Genomic DNA, 19,625 nt, shown 5'->3' with positions numbered 1-19,625 from the left:
TCTTTCCATTGGCTCTACACTGTTATATTTTAATTTTCTTTTCTATTTGTTTGACATTTCTGTTGTATCTATAGTGAGATTTTAAGCACCTTTAGAGCAGTTTGCCTTAATTCTATCTTTTGTCTGTGCTGCACACATAACTACTATAATGCTATACTGGTTGGTAAAAATTATTCTTTTATCCTATGAGAAGAAGCAGGATGTATTTGTGTTTGAGAAGGGAAGAGTGATTAGTGGCATCTGCTTAATGTGATCCTAAGCACTTAATCACCTTTGGTTTAACTTCTATTATTGTTACACTTAATTACGTCTTGAGCAGAGTTATATTGTTTTTCTCAATTTAAGAAATCAGTGACGATAATGTCATTATTGATGGAGACCAGAATAATGGTAATTAACACATAGATTAGAATTTTATTCCTATATTCCTTGATTTTTGGGGGGAAAGGCTGGAATTAGTTGATACTTAAGTTTAGAATTGAGACATTTTTATGAAATTTTGTCACATAGTAGCAAGTAGTCCTTTTTAAAACTAAAATTGTAAAAATAATTTTGATTTGAGAGTTTTGATTTGTGACCTAAGATGCCATTTAATTGATAACCCACTACTCCTGAGTAAGAATGAATATATATGTTGTTTATTGAGTTTCCGATGGTAGTCTGGTGCTTGCTGTGCCTGGTATACAGTAGGCATTCACTAAATATTTATTGAATGTGTCTAGTTTGTTATTTATTTTTTTATTAATGTTTCTTGAACCCTTACAGCATGTAAGCCATTTTCATATTCTTTATTTTATTTACTCATCTCAGAAAACTGAGGTATAGGAATTATTATATTTATATTTAATACGATAAGCAGTTTTAATTGGTTACGTAATTTCCTTAAGGCACAACTAATAAGTGGTAATTGCAAGATTCAAATTCTTATCTCAATGAGCAATAGTTTTCACTATATTATAGAAGTAATAGATAATACATTGACAGAGCATTTAAGATCTTATTTTTAAAGCTTTGTTGTCTATAGGGTTTTATTTTACTTTGGTATTTTTTTCTCCCTCAGAATCCATCAAACCCCCCTGTACCTGTATCACCAGGAAAGTCTGTAGTTGATGTCAACAGCAATAACAATGTGCCCTACAGGTGAGAATTATAGTCTTGTCAAATTTTTTCTTTCTTTTTTTTATATTCCCCTCTTTTTCTTTTTGTTTGTTTTCAGTTCAATTTATTTAAACTAAAAATGAAAAACAAAATATAGTTCACCCATTTCTTCCACTCTGCAACCTCCACCTTTGGAAACCACCAGTCTGTTCTGTTCTGTTTGTTTTTTAGATTCCACATATAAGAGAAAGCATACAATATTTGTCTTTTTCTCTGTTTGACTAATTTCACTTAGCAGAGTGCCTTCAGGTTCCATCCATGTTGGTGCACATGGGAAGACTTTATTTTTGATGGCTAAATAATATTATTGTGTGTGTGCGCGCATGTGTGCGCATATGTGTACATGTGGGTAAGTTTTTTTATACATTTATCCATAGATGGACATTTAGATTGTTTCCATATCTTGGCTATTCTAAATAATGATATAATGAAAATGGAGGTGCATATAGATATCTTTTCTAATTAGTCTTTTCATTTTCTTCAAATAAATATCCAGAAGTGGAATTGCTGCATCACATGGTAGTTTTATTTTGAATTTTTTGAGGAAGCTTCATACTGTTTTCCATAGTGGCTGCACCAAATTACATTTCTACCAGTAGCGTACAATAACAAGTCTTTCAAGTTTTTAAATAAGAGAACAAGGTTCTGATTTTATTTTGCAGAAGAATCCTAGAAAGTAATCTTATATTTTTATATAGAGATGAGTATTTAGTATATTGGATTAACTGTAGTTTCTTTTTCGCTATGTGGTAATTGTTCACCTGTGAATATTGGTTTTGCTAATTTACTATAAGGCTTTCTGTGGTCATTGCAGATTTCTTTAATCACTTGTGCTAAATAGTATTTTCTCAAGTAATTGCAATGTTTTAGTCAGGGATGATAAATACTGATGTCTACAGATACTAGGATATACATTTGGTTTTCAGGTAAAAGTATTAAGGACATTAGAATACAAGAGGCAGTCTCTTCCCTGATGCCATAGACCCCTGACATTCTGAAGTCTGTGTGTTAGCTTTGCCTCAGTACCCTCACTCGCTGTTTAGTGCTGTAGTACCCAAGTCTAGCCACCCTTTTTCCCTATGGGCACTGCTTTCTCTGTACATAAATTGGTATTCCTCAGAATGGCATATCCTTTATTATTTGTATGCGTATGTATTTCATAGAAATGCTGGCACAGTGAGACAGTTGCTGGAATTCAAAAGAAATGTAAGCGAGAGTGCACCGCCATCCTTTCAGACCTCTGTTAATACAGGTAATAATATTCTTTAACAGTGAAATACATTTTCTTAGTAACTGAAGGCTTTGGTTTTATTTTTACATTCTTTTGAGGTTGAAATATACTGAGAAACTGAGCATATCAATCTAAAATTGAGTGCTAAGTATAAAATTTTATTTAAATATTAGGGTTACCCATATGCATGAAAATATAAAAATTCGAATGTTTAGTGGTTCTCAAACTTTAAGTCACCATATCCCTGTATAATCTTAAAAAATTATTAAGAACCCCAAGAAGCTTTTGTTTATTAGCTGTATTGATTGATACTTGCGTAAAAATTAAAAATTTTTAATGTTTATTTAAACCCGTATCATGTAACACAAATAACGTTCTAATGAAGAGATAACTTTTCAAAGCTTGAAAAGTGTGTCTTAACATTTTTATAAAGTTTTTCTGTGTCTCACTTAAAACATTAAGATGACCTGTGAAGGCTGGATTCTCGTGCCTGTTATCTGCATTCAGTCTGTTGCAATTTGTTGTTTTGATTGAAGCATATGAAGAAAATTCAGCCTCATACAAGTATGTAGTTAGAAAAGGGCTAATTCTTTTAGAGAATTGGGTATTTTCTTTGACACAGTCAAATTGTAATTAAAGGTTAGTTGCAAAATGGACTCTGAAACCATACCAATGAACTTTTCTTTTTCATTAAAATTCATTTGTCTGTCTTGTACTTGCATAGATCTTTACTAATACCATTCACTGATCATTTGGAAAATGTTCATTGACTTATCTGAATCATCCAAATGTTGACACATCTCATTAATAATTTTTTAAATTGCATTAGTTTATTTGACTATTTTTCTCAGGACGCTTTTTAAAGATTTGGGAAGCTGCCATGCTCTCAGTGGCAGATAAAATTTTTTCTGAAGTTCTAATTTTGTTTTTTAAAATTCAGATTTTATTATTGCCAATAAATACTGTTACTGTTCTCTTTAAAATGACTACCTTACCTGATTTATTTTCAAAAAATGATTTGCCAAGTAGCCAAGTGTGAATAACTACAGTATGTCTGTAAGTCATCCTTTCAAGTAAAAATGGACTTCCATGAAAAAGGCTGTTAGTTTATAGCTCAATCGTACAAGAACTTTTCCTTCAGCCAGCCATCTTACTTCGACATGCATATGTAATTATATATACTTCCTATTTCTTCACACAGAATTTTAAGAAGACCTGTACTCAATGGTTGAGATTTTAAAAAATTAATATTTACTGCTTTATCATGGGCACTGTCAAGTGAAACAGTTCTTTTTTGCTTTTTTTTACTGTGAACATCTTTTGGTAAAGAAAGCAATGACGGTTTGGTACCACTACCTAGATTTTTGTACTAAGGCATCAGAAGTTTTACTGACCATTGCTTTTGCTCTGTCAGTGCAAATATCCACATGGTGAAAAAGTCAAGTAATGTTTTATTATCATTCTAAAAATAATTTTGACATTGCAAGCTCCCTGAAAGGGCCTCAGGAACCCCCAAGTATCCCCTGGACCATACCTTGAGAATTGCTACTCTGGTGTTTATATGATTTTTGAAGAAAGCCTACAAATCAATGAGAAAGAAGCTTGGTCATCTATTTCAAACCTGTTCAAATGAGAATAAACACAAATAGTTGGAACAAGATTACTATAAAACTCCAGTGACCAGGATTTTGGTTTTCTCTAGTCTTTAGTATCACCTCCCTTATTTCTTAGTTCATCTCCCATCTTCTCTCTGCTATTTTCCATATCATATAATGTCAAAAGAGTATCAATACAGGCAGGCTTCCCCCTCTAGTTCCGCTCCCAGGCAATTCAAAACTTGATCCACAGATGCAGGTTTCTCGGTCCAAATGATAAAATACATGAACAGGTTTACTTACTCTTCACTAATAGTGACAACTCTTACTAGATTTTCTATTTGAGTATATATTTTGCTAGTGTCCTAGAACATTTATAATGTTTTTAGTGTAATTTTAAAATATATATATACAATTTTTCCAGGTTTTCAATGTTTTAAGTTTTTCCAATCACTTCAAAGTGATTATAGTAGTTTTCAGAGACTGTTTTGATAATGAGATAGCAGTTCTCCATATTAATTATAACCTATGTGATGTTTTTATCAATGTATCAACAGATGCAAAAATAATTCTACAAATTTAATTTTAAGAATTTCAAGAATTTCAATCTGGAAAAAAATTTATTATGAAGGATTTTACCTACTACAATGTATTAAATTTGTATTATATTATCTTAGCTGATAAATGAAGAAATCCATTTAAACTGAGACTTCTTTTTTCTTTCCGCAGTATCTTCAACCAGTCTTGTCACTCCTCAAACAGTTGTCAGTAGTCAACCTAAATTGCAGACTCCAGTGACTTCAGGTTCTCTGACAGCAACGTCAATTCTTCCTGCACCCAACACAGCCACTGTAGTTGCTACTACCCAGGTGCCTACTGGAAATCCCCAACCTACAATCTCTTTACAACCTTTACCAGTGATTTTGCATGTACCTGTTGCGGTATCATCCCAGCCTCAGCTCCTGCAGAGCCATCCAGGGACTTTAGTGACCAATCAACCATCTGGCAACGTTGAATTCATTTCTGTACAAAGCCCACCTGCAGTGAGTGGTCTTACCAAAAATCCAGTATCCTTGCCATCCTTGCCAAACCCCACTAAACCAAACAACGTTCCTTCTGTGCCCAGTTCTAGTATTCAAAGGAACTCTCCTGCCAGTGCTGCACCATTAGGAACAACACTTGCTGTACAGGCTGTTCCAACAGCACACTCTATTGTACAAGCCACGAGGACTTCTTTACCCACAGTAGGCCCATCAGGACTCTATAGTCCATCAAATAATCGTGGTTCTATACAGATGAAAATTCCGATTTCTGCTTTTAGTACTTCATCTCCCTCAGAACAGAACAGCACTACTACTACCCCAAGAATTGGTGAGTCACTATGTAGGTTTAATAATAGAAATGAAAGCATATTAATGGCCTATAGAGAATTCGTGAGTGTGTTTGTGCTTGGGTACGTGTGTATGTAGAAAGCCTAGCATTATTGAGAAAACAGTAAATAGAATATCCTGGAGATTGTTTTTAGTAAGTTTTTAGTTAGGTAAGAAACGATGTTAAAATGGGATTTGAGAGAGAGTGTATATGAGTCAGAAGTTAGCATTTGTAATTTATCTTTAGAATTTTTCCTAATCAGTGAATTTTTTATTTTGGCTCTGTAGCAAGCATTACAAATTACTTTTATAATACATTTTCCAGGGATATCTGAATATAACGTGTTTATTTTAAATTATATAATTGATGTAATATATGTTTATAAGAGGAAAATAAAAACCACATATCTTCCCTACACATTTGGAAAAATCTTTTACGTGTTCACGCATATCTTCTATTTTTGAACAGTTTAAAAGTAGGTTTTTCCCTCTCTAATTTACTACAAAATGTTTGGTTACTTTTTGTTTTCTCTGTTGTATATTTTTCCCTATGACATAGTATTTGATTATGTTTGTGTATATTTATGTACTTTGAAGTATCACAAAAAGGAGAGCTTGATTATATCTGTATGTAAAATCTTTATGTCTTTTCTCTTAGAAAACATACATTTATTATGCATTCTTGAAATTGCTTATTCTTCATTTCTGACTTCATATTTATCCCCATTGCTTTTGAAAGACAGCAAGAGTGGGTAGACATCATGTATATAGTGAAATTCGTACAGTATCTGTCTTATTGATATAGTAAATGACCATGAAACTTAAGATCAGATTCTAAAGTACATAATTACATTTATAGGTGAGATATATGAGCCTTTTTAAAAAATTTCTCATGTACTTGCCCTCTCAGTATATTTTCTCAGATAAAATAGTGATGGTATTTCAGAGTTGTTAAGAGAGTAAACGAGTGGCAGATCAAAATTAATATTGGACTGAATTTGAATATCACCCTCATATAATTAACAACTGGAATGTAAGAGTAAATCCGAAATGTTCTATAAAATACAGTTATTAATATTAGTACTTGAATGCTTATAGAACACAATAACTATTAGCATTATCTGCTACCTCATTATTCCTTAAACACTCTAATTCATGTTTGTAACACTAAAAGATGCTAACTTAACTATCAGTGAAGGAGCAAGATTTTAGGGGATTACTTCAGTTTTCTCTAATTTTTTTTACTTCTGATCCTTATTTTTTAATACGTCAGGTGGAAGATGATTTATCACAGACATTGGAGTTTTTCATCTTTATGAAATTTTGAGCCTAAGTTGACATTGTTTTTAAATAATGGTCACAAGCTAAGATATAATCTTAAATATTGAACTTTTCCTGAAAGACCACAGTCTTAAAAGAAAGAAATAACTTAAAAGATTTTGTTTAATGTTATGAATGTTAGTACACTAAATATGTCTATAAATACCAGAATCATAATTTTATTATTTTGTTCTCTTAAAATTTGTATTAATATTTATCGACACAAAGGATGTTTTTCCCAGTTATCTAGCTTATGCATTCTATTATTTGTAACAAGCACCAGTCTGTTTATCTGAATGTTTTAAATTATTTTGTATATAAAATTAAGTTTTCAGTCATTAGTTCATCATTCTACTTTTATAATACATGTTTATACTAGCACTTAAAATTTTTTATTTTGACATTTATTTAGCATATTTATATGTACTTAATATATAAGTTATATTAAGGGGATTTTCACATTCTATTTGGAATGTTTACATACATTTGAAAGTAAATTATTAGATATTATCATAAATGAATAAGCTTTGTTTGTATGTTATTTATAATGTTAATTAGAATGAGATCCTATGAGATGATATGTTCTTTGAACATGCATAATTTCAGGAGTGCCACAAATGATGTTAAAGTAGGCTTTTAACTATTTAGGCTTCTTAGAAACTAAGCTGAAGCCAAATAGCAAATTTTGGCTCAATATAGAGTTAAAAACCAAACTTTAATATATCTCTAATGTGATTAGATGTGTAATTAAAACATTTTTTAAGGCCTATACTTACTTAGGTATTATTGACTTAATTGGAATACATGTGCTCTAACTAGACTGCATGTATTTTTATATGTTTTATTACAGTTGATATATCCTTATAGAGTAAGTCAGTATTTTCTGCTTATGGTAAAGTAAAAACTATCCTAGAGACTACTTGGTAATTTAGGGATAAAATTATAGCTAATGTCAGTCATTCATGAAACATGGAGTACTTATATTTGTTCTAAAGCCCTGCAAAATAGTTTGTATTTTCACCAAGCTTACAGTCAAATAGGGAACTTGGCTCTTACAAAAGTAATTAATTATAAATGTGATGAATATTAAGATATGCAGGTTTGAATGAGAAGATATGGGAGGTCTGTAAAGGTATGAAAAAATAAAAGATGGTGGAAAACAGGATTAAAAAATTTTTGCCGTGAGTAGTATGATATCCGTGAATACTGGCTGCTGTGAGGGGGACGGTTTGGAGGGGATAAAAGTGGAGTTGATGAGACTAGTTAGGAGGCTCTTGTAGATGGTGTAGATGTGGGATGGTATTGTGAAAATGATTTAAAAGTTTTGCATTTCATTCATTTCCATACATTATCGAGACTTACACAGAGTCACTACTAATTGGCAGTCTTATAAAACCCTTTAAAACTCTGGTAAAAATGCACTCTTGGTTAAAAATGGCAATATTTTTTAAGAATAATAAGATAGAGGTACTTTCCAAATTATAAAGATTTTGAGGTACAATTTTTGATTGCACACCCTCACCAGTCTTACTGATAGATTGATTTAAAACTTTTTACTTTCAGAAGTCATCTAAAGTAGATAATATAGTAAAAGAAAAAAAGATGCAGTGAAACTGTAAAATGTTACATTAAGAATCAAGAAAATTGTCTGTAGTAAAGGGGTAGGGGAATGTTAATTGAAAATCTAGATTAAAGAATATTATTACAGGTTTTTGACCCTTAGCATTGAGACGATTAGGGCAAAGAAAGAATCATGCTGGATAACAAAACTTACAGTTATTTAAAAACATATGCGCATGCGCGTGTGTGTGTATGTATATCATGTTTTATTATTAAGAATCTAAATCTTTTCCTGAGTGTTGAGGAATTCTTTTTTTGTATGAGGATATTTCAGTAGAAAATAAAAATGGAGCGCCTTCATCTACTTTCCACCTGAAGTTGCTGACTTATTATAAATGAAGTAATTTAAAGTTTTTTTTTAAGTAAATAATATATTAATATATTCTTTCTACAAAAAGAACTAAGATAATTCAGATGGAGTAGGGAGACATTATAAGGGACTCCTGTCACTACCCTGGAAAAACCTCTTTTTGGAGATAGATGTTTATTCTGGTTTTTTAATTTATAGGTTTATATATGTATATATGGAAATACATAGTCTATTTCCAGTTGTTATTTTTTTATATGTATTCTGAAGATTTGCAAATAAAAGGCATGCCATACTTTACCCAAGCTTTTTAACATTTTTAATGGGATGTTTTAACATTAGAAAAATCCTATTAAATATAATTCACCACATTACCAAAGAGAAAAAGCTAAACACCTCAGTAGAGTCTAAGGACATTTGATAAAAATCAAATACCTTCTCTTTAGAAATTGAGGCAGAAAAACATTGTTTTACTTTGTGTTGTTCTGAAAGTAACTTTCATGTGGGTGTGTCTGCGCATCACAAACTTAGCACAACTTAATTGAAAAATGAATAAAGAAAGAAAAATCAGATGTGATTGAACTTACTGAGATTATGCAGGTGCATTTTTTCAGAAGCATTGTGTTTATAATTTTTCTAATAAACTTACCACACTTTTGCCATGTCATTAAAATTTTTTTCTAAAGGTATGTAGTATAGAAGAATTACATTTTATTTAATCATTCTTTCGTATTAGAACATTTAAGTTAGGCACCTCTTAAATTATTTCCCTAAGGTATTTCTTAGGATAGAGTTAAAATTTCTGAGTCAGTCGGAATATGATGTTTTTTGATTTCTGTTTAAAAGATATTGTAACAGTGGTCTATGAGAGTCCATTTACATATGAATGTAACATATTGATAGACCCCCCCCCCAAAAAAAAATTGGAGAAAATTACATGAATTGTTATATATAAAGCAACCCATCTTTCACATCTTGTAGATGCTTTTAAAAATGGCTCTTTCTTTTTTTTTGACTCCTCAGAAAACCAGACAAACAAAACAGTAGATGCTTCCGTTAATAAGAAAGCAGCTGATAGCACATCACAGGTAAGACTTTCCTTTTGTTTCAAGTTAAAATTCTAATTCTAGTCCATAGAAGAATGATTTCCATCAGTATTCTTTAATACAATGAAAATCAGAATCATTTTTCTGAGTGGTTTTTGCAGCTCTCCCAAGATTTTCAAACAGCTTCTCTGTAATAGACAAAAATTGAGTTTCTTAGAGGTGATTCTCATTTATTATATTAACTAACTGTTTGGATTATATAATTGACAGTTCAGTTATTTGCCCTTATTTAGTGTAAAGATTTGGTCTGCATGTGTAGTTTCCTTCTGGTCCATCTTTTTAAGAGTCTCGCTGGCTCCCCCTGCCCTCGTCCCCCCAGCACATATAGAGGCACCATTTTAGTTTCTTCAGAGTTGATTAAAAATAACTTTTTGCAAAGAAAATCTTCATCTTTTTGATAGCTTATTAGAACTTTGCCAGTCTTGGTACTTTTTTATGTTAAATCTTAATCACCCAGAGATGGAGTAATTACTTTTTTCCTGCATTAACAATGTTCTTCCTACTTCTTTTACTATATTGCTTTAGGTATAATAGATTTATAGAGACATCATTTCGGTTGTTGATAGTTTTATTTTTTTCCCTTCTTAATTATTTCAAGAAATTCGTATATTTTTTCTAGAAGGCCAAAATCTTGAATAAGCAGGCGTGAATAAATTACATGAATTTTGAAACAAGGGTATAATGATCTTTTTAAATATGACTGTTTGCTTTAAAATGATGAATTTTTGACCAAAGCTAGATATATACCATGATTTAGAGATCAAATTAAAGCGATTAGAAATATTTCGTTTCATATGAATTTTAGCAGTCTTTGTGTATGACATTAAAGATCAAAGTTATGATTAATTCTGAGGATCTTTTGGATTTTTGCTATATTTTCAATTAAAAGTGTATATAGGGTATTTTCTAGAAGACATGTGGTATGGAAAATGTTGATTAGTGATTTTTATGTGACATAGGAAATCTGGCATTACTTTATTAGGTAAAACTAAACTAAACCAAGAATTGACAAACATCTTTATTTCTCTCGGTGATTTTTTTATTTGGACAAACTGTGTAACATTATCAGGACATAAAGATGGATAGTGTAATGGCTATATTTTATCATCTAATACATGGTGGTTCTTCTAAAGTTATACTGTCTAATATGGTAGCCACCAGCCACATTTAGCTTTTCAAATTAAAATGGAATTTTAATTTAATTAAAATTTTACTTTCTCTGCCACAGCAGCTCCATTTCAAGGCCAGTAGCCACATATGGCTAGTGACTAACATATTGGAATACACAGATATAAAACATTTTCATCATTGCAAAAAGTTATATTGGATTACTGAAATGAAGTATATGTAAAACTGTAAATATTTAAGTGAAATTAAAATTGATACAGAAGTTGCTATACTTTAAAATTTTATGAAAAAATAAAAAAACAATGTAAACCCAGTTACACCCAACTGCTTATTATATTCTAGAAAATTTAAAACATTATGTATTATTTCACACTTCACAGGTTTTAAAATCTAAAATGTTTTACTTTATATTGTACTGACTTATTTGATGAAATAGCTTATACCAGTCAATCTAAAAGTCACCTGAAATAGTGACTGCGTCAGACAGCAAAGAGACAGTATAACCAAACACATTAAGTTCTCAGTGGATATTTTATTTGGCTTAAAGAAAGAGGAAATCAATACTAGAGAATAAACAACACAGCCAAGCAGTTTGATTAGACAGCTAACCTGGTAAAGTAATACCTTGTCAAAAATAGCAAAGTTTCAGCTTTGAATGAATTCCAGTTATGGATACAAATAATAAATATACAAGTTATGTTATATGATGAGAAACTATTATGGAAGTATATATGTGCTGCCAGTTATAAATCCATGTTTTGCTGGCTTGACTTTTCTAGTACAAAATATAATTTTTGTCATTGTGCTGAATATCTTCATTAATGTAACTTGATTTTTTAAAAGATTTATTAAGTGTTTGCTGTTTGCCACTTACTAGCAAATAGAAAATAGTGTGAAACAGATAGCCTATTATTCTTTAGAATATCACTTTTCCAGTACACTTTCTAGTGTACTAACACTTTCTAGTACACGTGGCTAACTTTTTTTTACTGTGCTTGTATGGACATGATTGTTTTTCAGTCTTACCTAATCAGGAAATAACTGAATATGAATAATATTTGTAGTTCTTGAATGAAGTTTTCTTCAACATCTTCTAAATAAGTATTACCTTATTTCACATAATGTATTATACTACATATTCACCTACCTCATTTTATATAATACTTTTCAAATAGTGAAAAATAAGTTTATTCAAATTATCGGCATCATTTTAAAAGAGTGTAGAATTCTTTTTTGCTGCTATTTGTAGTTATATTGCTACAAATATAAGGGACTCAGGCTTAAGTTTGATTTGCCAGAAGGACTCATAAGGCCCATAGGAGATTATATACTCATGTTTATGGTTTACACAGCAAAAAGGTAGAGAGCACAAATAATAGGAAAAAGATAAGCATCAAGTGGGGTTCACAGAGGTCAGGCATAGGCTTAGGAGTTCTCCCTTGTCCAGCATCGCATGGGATGTGCTTTCTCTCTTTTTATTAACTGCAGGGACATTCGCCAAGAATCTCTGCTTGAGAAGCCGTATTGAATTTCAAGGTGTGAGGTATTTTAAAGGGCTGGTCCTATATTACCATGTCTTTCCATATAACCAGCCATGGCAGTCGAAACTCAGGACCCCAACAATAAAATCAGGTGTATATCAGCAGTCTAAATGTTTGTGTAAATCAGTCCTATCAAGCCAGTGTGACACAGTCAAGTTTTCAAGGTATTCGTAACCAAATTACAGTTAGTGTAAACTTTCCCGGGGCTACATTCTTGGTACCTTTCAAGTCTCAGTTATAGTTCCAGGTTCCCTTGGACAGATATGCATGGAGTAAACAACCAGCTCTTCTGTATTAACTTATATTGCAGTTGTTTAAATGTCTTACTGTAGCCTTTCATACATGTTCTTTTTGTTTCATTACCCAAAAAACACACACACACACACACACACACACACACACACCTACAAAGCTAATACCTTTTTGCTTTCTTGAAAATTTTTTTAGTGTTCATTTAAAAAGAGTGGTCATTTTAGGGAAGTACACATGATTAGTTAATAACCTTTTAATAAAATAGATTCTTAGTATTAAAACCTTAATTTTTTTTTTTGATAGGGAACTTTAGTAATATGTGTAATTGCAGATTTAAATGTGTGATGTCTCATTAAATAAGCTTTCTTGGAGATGATGTCAGAAAAATATGTAAATATACACATACATGTAAATGTATCTGCTTATAAATCTGCACCTAATGGCATAGAAATAAGCTCTAGAGTCTCACAACCTGGCTCCTATCACTTCACTAGTGTATAACCTTTAGGCAAGTTATTTAACACTTTGGATTTCTCACCTATAAAATGTGGCTAATGCTGTTACCCTACCTCATAGGATTATTGTAAAGATTAAATTTGTTAAGGAATATAAAATGTTTAGCAGAGAGCCCAGTAGTAATAATGCCAGCTATCTGATTACCTAATTGCTGTTAATAATTATAGAAATAATTACCAATTTTATTTCTCAAGAAGAAAATACAGCTAGGAAACTACTGTAGCATATGATAATAGGTGAATGTATCCGTCAGGTTATAGCCAATAAAAATGTTATTCAGTAGATTAGATTCGATTGTAGACCTGTAGACCTTCTTGTCCTATTATATTTATACATTATAGAAAAATATACACCTTGTATTAGAGCATGAAAACATAGGCAGTGAAGACAACAAAATTAATGGGAGAAATTGACAAATTGACCCTTTTATAATATAAAGTTTCCCTCTTTGTATGTTGTCTAATATCTACATGGTCATAGTTTTTTGTGCTTGCTTTTTTCAGTGTGTTCGTGTCTTTATATTTAAAGCGAGTAGGAGAAAAAATTTAGTTATTTCTTGTTTTCTTGATGTCTTATCCCATCTGACAATTCCTACATTTTGATAGGAGATTTCAGTTTATTTACAGTTAGTAAAATTATCGATATAGTTGTATTTAGGTCTACTGTTTTATAATTTTTTAAATATTTCATCTCTTTCTGTATGCTTTTTTGTGCTTTATTTATGTCTTTTTAAAAAATATTTTAATTCTCCTATCGCCTTTCAATTTTTTTTTGTTTCTACTTTTGAGATTTCTTATATGCACATTCATTAATGTCATATTTTCCTTTAATTCTTTGAACACATTTTTAACAACTGCTTTGAAATCTTTGCCGAATTCACCATCTGGCTCCTCTTGGAGTCATTTTCTTTTGACTGTATTTTATCTTTATTTGGATTCTACTTTACTAGTCTACTAATTTGTTACAACTTTTGATAAATTTAAATTTTAGTAAATTTTAAAAATGAACCTTATATTGTAGCAAGTGCATTCTGATACATTCGTTCAGACTTTGTTATGAACTTTTAGTATTGGACTTTACAGATTTGCTGTGTTTGTTAACAAGTTATTTTCTATGAAGTCATTATCATGGAATGGTTTATAATTGTAACATTGTCTTGCAATTGGGCCTAAATTTTCGAACTTCAAAGAATTTTTTTCTTTAACTTCAAAAAATTTGAGTTTTGCAGATGAAAACCTTAATCAATTTTGAGTTAATCTACAGTAGAATGTGATTGTGATGAACATATACAGTCATTGCTGCTTAACAAGTGGGATATGTTCTGAGAAATTAGGAGATTTCATTAGGGGACTTCATCATTGTGCAAACATCATAGAATGTACTTACACAGACCTAGATCGTATAGCCAGCCGCTAGTACACACCTAGGCTGTATGGAATAGCCTGTTGCTCCTAGGTTACAAGCCTCTATAGCATGTTACTGTGCAAAACAACACAAAAGAAAAATGGTACAATTAAGAGATGCATTAAACACAAGATATAAGAGGCTGCTGTCAGCATAACCTAGCATACTTTTTTTACAGCAAATTATTTGTATAAGTAGAAAGAGCACGCTCTAAAATAACGATAAGTATAGTGTAGTAAATACGTAAACCAGTAACATAGTCATTTATTATTATTTTTTATTATTATTATATTAGATTTGTTTACACCAGCATTGCCATAAAACATGTAATATGTTGTACTGTGATATTATGACAACCATGAAGTCGCTAGGTGATAGGAATTTTTAACTGCATTTTAATCTTACGGGACCACCATGTTGTGGGCAGTCCAACGTTGACCAAACGTCATTATGCAGCACATGACCATACTAAGTAGTTACCATTAATCACCCTTGGTATTAAACTCTATGTATACATGTTTAGATTAATCCTCGTAACAAACTCCATATCCAGATTTTGCAAATTACCATTTAACATAAATTTGCAAAGCTAATAAGTATTATAACTAAAAGATGCACTCAGTCTTTTCAACTTCAGGATCCTGGTGCTTTAAGTCTGTGTTTCATTGCTTTCCTTTTTTGTGGCTATTATATGGCTTTAAAAAATGTTTAAGTTACATTTCTAATGATTTTGTTATGATGGTTTGACTTATGTTGTCTAATATTTACATGGTCATAGTTTTTTGTGCTTGCTTTTTTCAGTGTATTCGTGTCTTTATATTTAAAGCGAGTAGGAGAAAAAATTTAGTTATTTCTTGGATGTCAGTTAATAGTACAACACACCATATTCCATCATACCATACCATACCATTTTTTAGGGGGAAAAAAACAGATTTAGATCATTTTATTTAATCTAATTCTAGCTTTAGAGTTGCCTTTGGTGTTTTTATGAATAAATATTAATGATTTAATTTAGGATTGATCAACATTTTAAATGGTAGAAAATGGATAGTTTGTGTTTAATCACTTATTACTTAAAGCCTAATTAATTTCAGAGCTCTAAGCAATTGACAGCTTACTTTTAAAACCCATCTAGAATTTCTTGTGAAAATACTTCAGAATTGTTTTTTATGTGGCAGATGTTTAGGTTGTGAGTATCCTGGGGTCTATCTGACAAACATTTGTTTCTTCAAGTAAAGCCATTTGGGGTCCAGATTGAACCAGGTCATTCATTATCCTCATTTCTCTTCAATATTATATTATTTTTCTTTTGTCTGCAAGAGTTCCTTTTACAAAATGAAAAAGTTTTATTTTTCAGAGTGGAAAAGCCACAGGTAGTGATTCTGGTGGTGTCATTGATCTCACAATGGATGATGAAGAGAATGGAGCTTCACAAGGTACTTAAATATAAGTAATCATACTAAGTGATATTTCAATACCGTTTTGTCCTCTCAATTTAGTGTAACAGTCAATGAAGACAGATAGCTACAGCTTATGCTTGGTGTAGTTATATCCTTTCTAGAATGAGAGCTTTTTAGATTTGAATTAAAAAATAGAAATCAAATCTTGAGTGAATATGAACGAGGCATAGAGGAGAACAGCAATTAGGAGAATATTTAACTTATGGAGCCACCTAATTTTTTATATCTGTCCTTTTACTTGATCCTTGCAATAACCCTGCAATGCCCTTTTAGACTTGAGCTCAGTTTCACTGAATATGAGTCAGTAAGGGAACTGAGAATCAAATCCAGCTCTTCTGACTTTAAGTGTGTGTGTGTGTGTGTGTGTGTGTGTGTGTGTGTGTGTGTGTTAATTTAGGCACTTTTAAGTATATACATTTAATTTTGGTTATTTGAATTAAGTTCCATGTCCATGGACATGCACAGAGGATTAGAAGTTACCAGAGGGAAGGTGAGGAAGGGGGAGGTAGAGGGGGGTAAAAGGAGTGAAATGTTTGGTGACAGAAAGGAAATCTAACTATGGGTGGTGAACACACATAATGTTGAAACTTATTGGATTTGTTAATCAGCGTCACCCCAGTAATTTTTATTAAAAATAAAGGAGCAACCCCTCTAAAAAAATTAAAAATAAAAAAATTAAAAGTTCCATTAAAAACAAAAATAGAAGGAAATTTTTCTCTAAGCAGTAAATGTGACTGAGTGACAAGCAAAAGTAAAATTCACCCATAAAGGAAAAACCTGTATTTCAGCTTTTTTTTATTATTAATAATCATAATGCCTCACTTTTAATTAACAGACCCTAAAAAGCTAAATCACACTCCTGTGTCAACCATGGGTTCTTCTCAGCCTGTGTTTCGACCATTGCAACCCATCCAACCAGCACCTCCTCTTCAACCATCTGGGGTGCCAACAAGTGGACCATCTCAGACAACAATACACTTACTACCTACAGGTAAACTTGTTGAATCACTGAACTGAAGCATTATTTTTGTCTACAGTGAAATATGACTGTGGAATCAAGTGGAAAGATTAGACAGAAAATTAAGAATAATTCTCATTGGGATTTTGAAAACAGTGTGTCCTTTCGAATGCATTATAATTTACTTTTGCTGACCATCTTAAGTAGCAGTACTGATATAGAATTGTTATATAGAAGACTTAAACTATGTGCCTTTCTCATCTGCCACTGGACATAGTAGAAATCAATATAGTTTTTCTGGAAGAGATGGGTATGATTCATTCTGATTATAACCATGAAGTTATAATTGACTGATTAAATAGGATTTTTTTTCCTGTCTTTATTGAAATATAGTAGACAATTAGTTGCTTATATTTACATTGTACACTTCAATGAGTTTTTTTTATAAATTATAGTTGACATATAATAATATACCAGTTTCAGTTGTATAGCATAGTGATCAGAGATCCACATAACTCGCAAGTGATCAACCCACTAAATCTAGTATCCCTATTCCCCCTTACATAATTATTACATTATTAACCATCTTCCCCATGCTACACTCTACATCTCCATGTCTATTCTGCAGCTATCCATTTGTACCTCTTAATCCCTTTGCCTTGCCTTTTTTTGTCCCCCCAAACTCCCATTTTAGTATCCCTCTAAATAGTCTCTGTATCCGTGAGTTTATTTCCGCTTTTTTTGTTGTTAATTTTGTTCATGTGGTATTTGTCTTTCTCTGTCTGACCTATTTCATTCAGTGCAGTACCCTCTAGGTCCATCAAGGCAATATCTTTTTCCATCCCCTTCCTTTTAGTCTGTGTGTGTCTTTTAATCTGAAGTGACTCTCTTGTAGGCAGCATATGTAGGGGTCTTGTTTCCTTAACCATTTAGCCACTGTTGACTTTTGGTTGGAGCACTTAATTCTTTTCCATTTGAAGTACTTGTTAATAGGAATATAGTTATTACCATTTTTTATTCTTGTTTTCGATACATGTTTTTTCTTCTTGAAGAAGTTCCTCCAACATTTCCTGTAATGCTGGCTTGGTGATGATAATGTCCTTTAGCTTATTTTTGTCTGGGAAGCTTTTCATCTGTCCTTCAACCCTAAGTGATACCTTTGTTAGATAAAGTAGTCTTGGTTGTAGATCCTGGGTTTTCAACACTTTTAATATTTCGTGCCAAGCCCTTCTGTCCTGTATAGTTTCTTTTTGAGAAGTCAGCTGCTAGTCTTATGAGTGCTCCCTTGTAGGTAACTAACTGCTTTTCTCTTGCTACTTTTGATTCTCTCCTTGTATCTAACCTTCGGCATTTTAATTATGATGTGTCTTGGTGTGGGCTTTCTTGGGTTCCTGGTTTTTGGGACTCTCTGAGCTTCCTTGGGTTTTATGTCTATTTTTTTTTTTTTTCACCAGATTAGAGAAGTTTTCTATCATTATTTCTTCAAATGGCTCTTCATCATCTTGTTTTCCTTTAGGTACCCCAACGACATGGATACTTTTACCCTTAATAGTGTCCCATAGGCTCCTTAAATTATTATTATAGTCTTGGCTTCTTTTTTCTTTCCATTCTGATTGTGTCCTTGACTTTACCATCCTCTATATAGGTCATCCGATCCTCTTCTTTATTCACTCTGTTTATTCCATTTAATATACTTCTCATCTCAGATAATGTATTCTTCATTTCTGACTGGTTCCCTTCTATAATTTCCATTTCCATTTTTATGTTTTTTATCTCTTTGTTGAAGTTTTCACAGAATTCATCTACACTTCCCAAAAGTTTATTGAGCATCTTTATAGCCAGTGTTTTGAACTCTGCTTCTGTTAGATTGCTTGACTCCATTATTTCTGGATCTCTGTTCTGTTCTCTCATGCGGTTTCTGCTGCTTTGTCTTCCCATTTTGGCTGCCTTTCCGTGTCTGTTTCTATGTACTAAGCAAAGCTCCTAAGTCTCCAATCTTATTAGTGTGGATTTGTGAAGTAGGTGTCCAGTGGCACAGTCCTGAGAGGGGTTCAACTGCAGGCCCAAATTTAGCCCCAGCCTGTGCCCCTGTAGGACCACCTGTTAAGATTTGCAAGCAATCCACAGGTGCTGTTCTTATAGTTACCTCAAAAGGCCACCACACCAGAAACCGAGGCCAGCTGCCACCAAGTGTGAGTCTAGGCGCTGCTCAGCAAGGAGCACCTGACTCACCAAGGACACAGTTCTGAAGGCTGGAAGTCCCAGATCAAAGTCTAGCAGGGTTAGTTTATGGTGAGAGCTCTCTCTCTCTGGCTTATAGATGGCCATCTTCTCCAAAGAAATTTTTAAATAATTCTTAACTCTAATCAGTATTAACTGGCCTAACACTACCATCAAGAAGTATACACTAATATTTTACTTGCTGCTTCTCAAGAAGCTGTAAATGAGACATTTATTTACAAAAGAACTTATTTAAGCACACTTCTCCTTAAGGAAAACATTAAGTTTACATGGAATTTTATCTAATGAAATTAAAATGACGGTCACTTAATTTAGTTAATTTAGCAGAAAATATCGTCATATAAACCTATGCGCAGAATAGATAATAAAATAGGGAATAAAGAGATGAAGAGATAAGTATTCTTCCTTGTATACTTTC

The 19,625-nt window shown here is 32.1% G+C and overlaps 1 protein-coding gene across 5 annotated transcripts in view; it reads left to right on the top strand.

The window, feature by feature from the left end:
* LOC107508607 (activating transcription factor 7 interacting protein) overlaps positions 1–19,625 on the top strand; it is a 104,329-nt gene that overhangs the window by 73,992 nt on the left and 10,712 nt on the right. For all 5 annotated transcript variants that reach the window (XM_016140534.2, XM_016140537.2, XM_036237022.1 and 2 more), the window contains 6 exons: positions 1,061–1,140; positions 2,322–2,410; positions 4,714–5,355; positions 9,625–9,689; positions 15,906–15,984; positions 16,844–16,999. In XM_016140534.2, the coding sequence (XP_015996020.2) occupies positions 1,061–1,140; positions 2,322–2,410; positions 4,714–5,355; positions 9,625–9,689; positions 15,906–15,984; positions 16,844–16,999 (1,111 nt within the window). The remainder of the gene's footprint in view (positions 1–1,060; positions 1,141–2,321; positions 2,411–4,713; positions 5,356–9,624; positions 9,690–15,905; positions 15,985–16,843; positions 17,000–19,625) is intronic.

The sequence above is a fragment of the Rousettus aegyptiacus genome, unplaced genomic scaffold, assembly GCF_014176215.1.
Source record: "Rousettus aegyptiacus isolate mRouAeg1 unplaced genomic scaffold, mRouAeg1.p scaffold_m13_p_2, whole genome shotgun sequence".
Classification (NCBI taxonomy): domain Eukaryota; kingdom Metazoa; phylum Chordata; class Mammalia; order Chiroptera; family Pteropodidae; genus Rousettus; species Rousettus aegyptiacus.
Note: the sequence above shows the minus strand (reverse complement) of the source record. Positions and strands in the feature narration are given on the sequence as shown.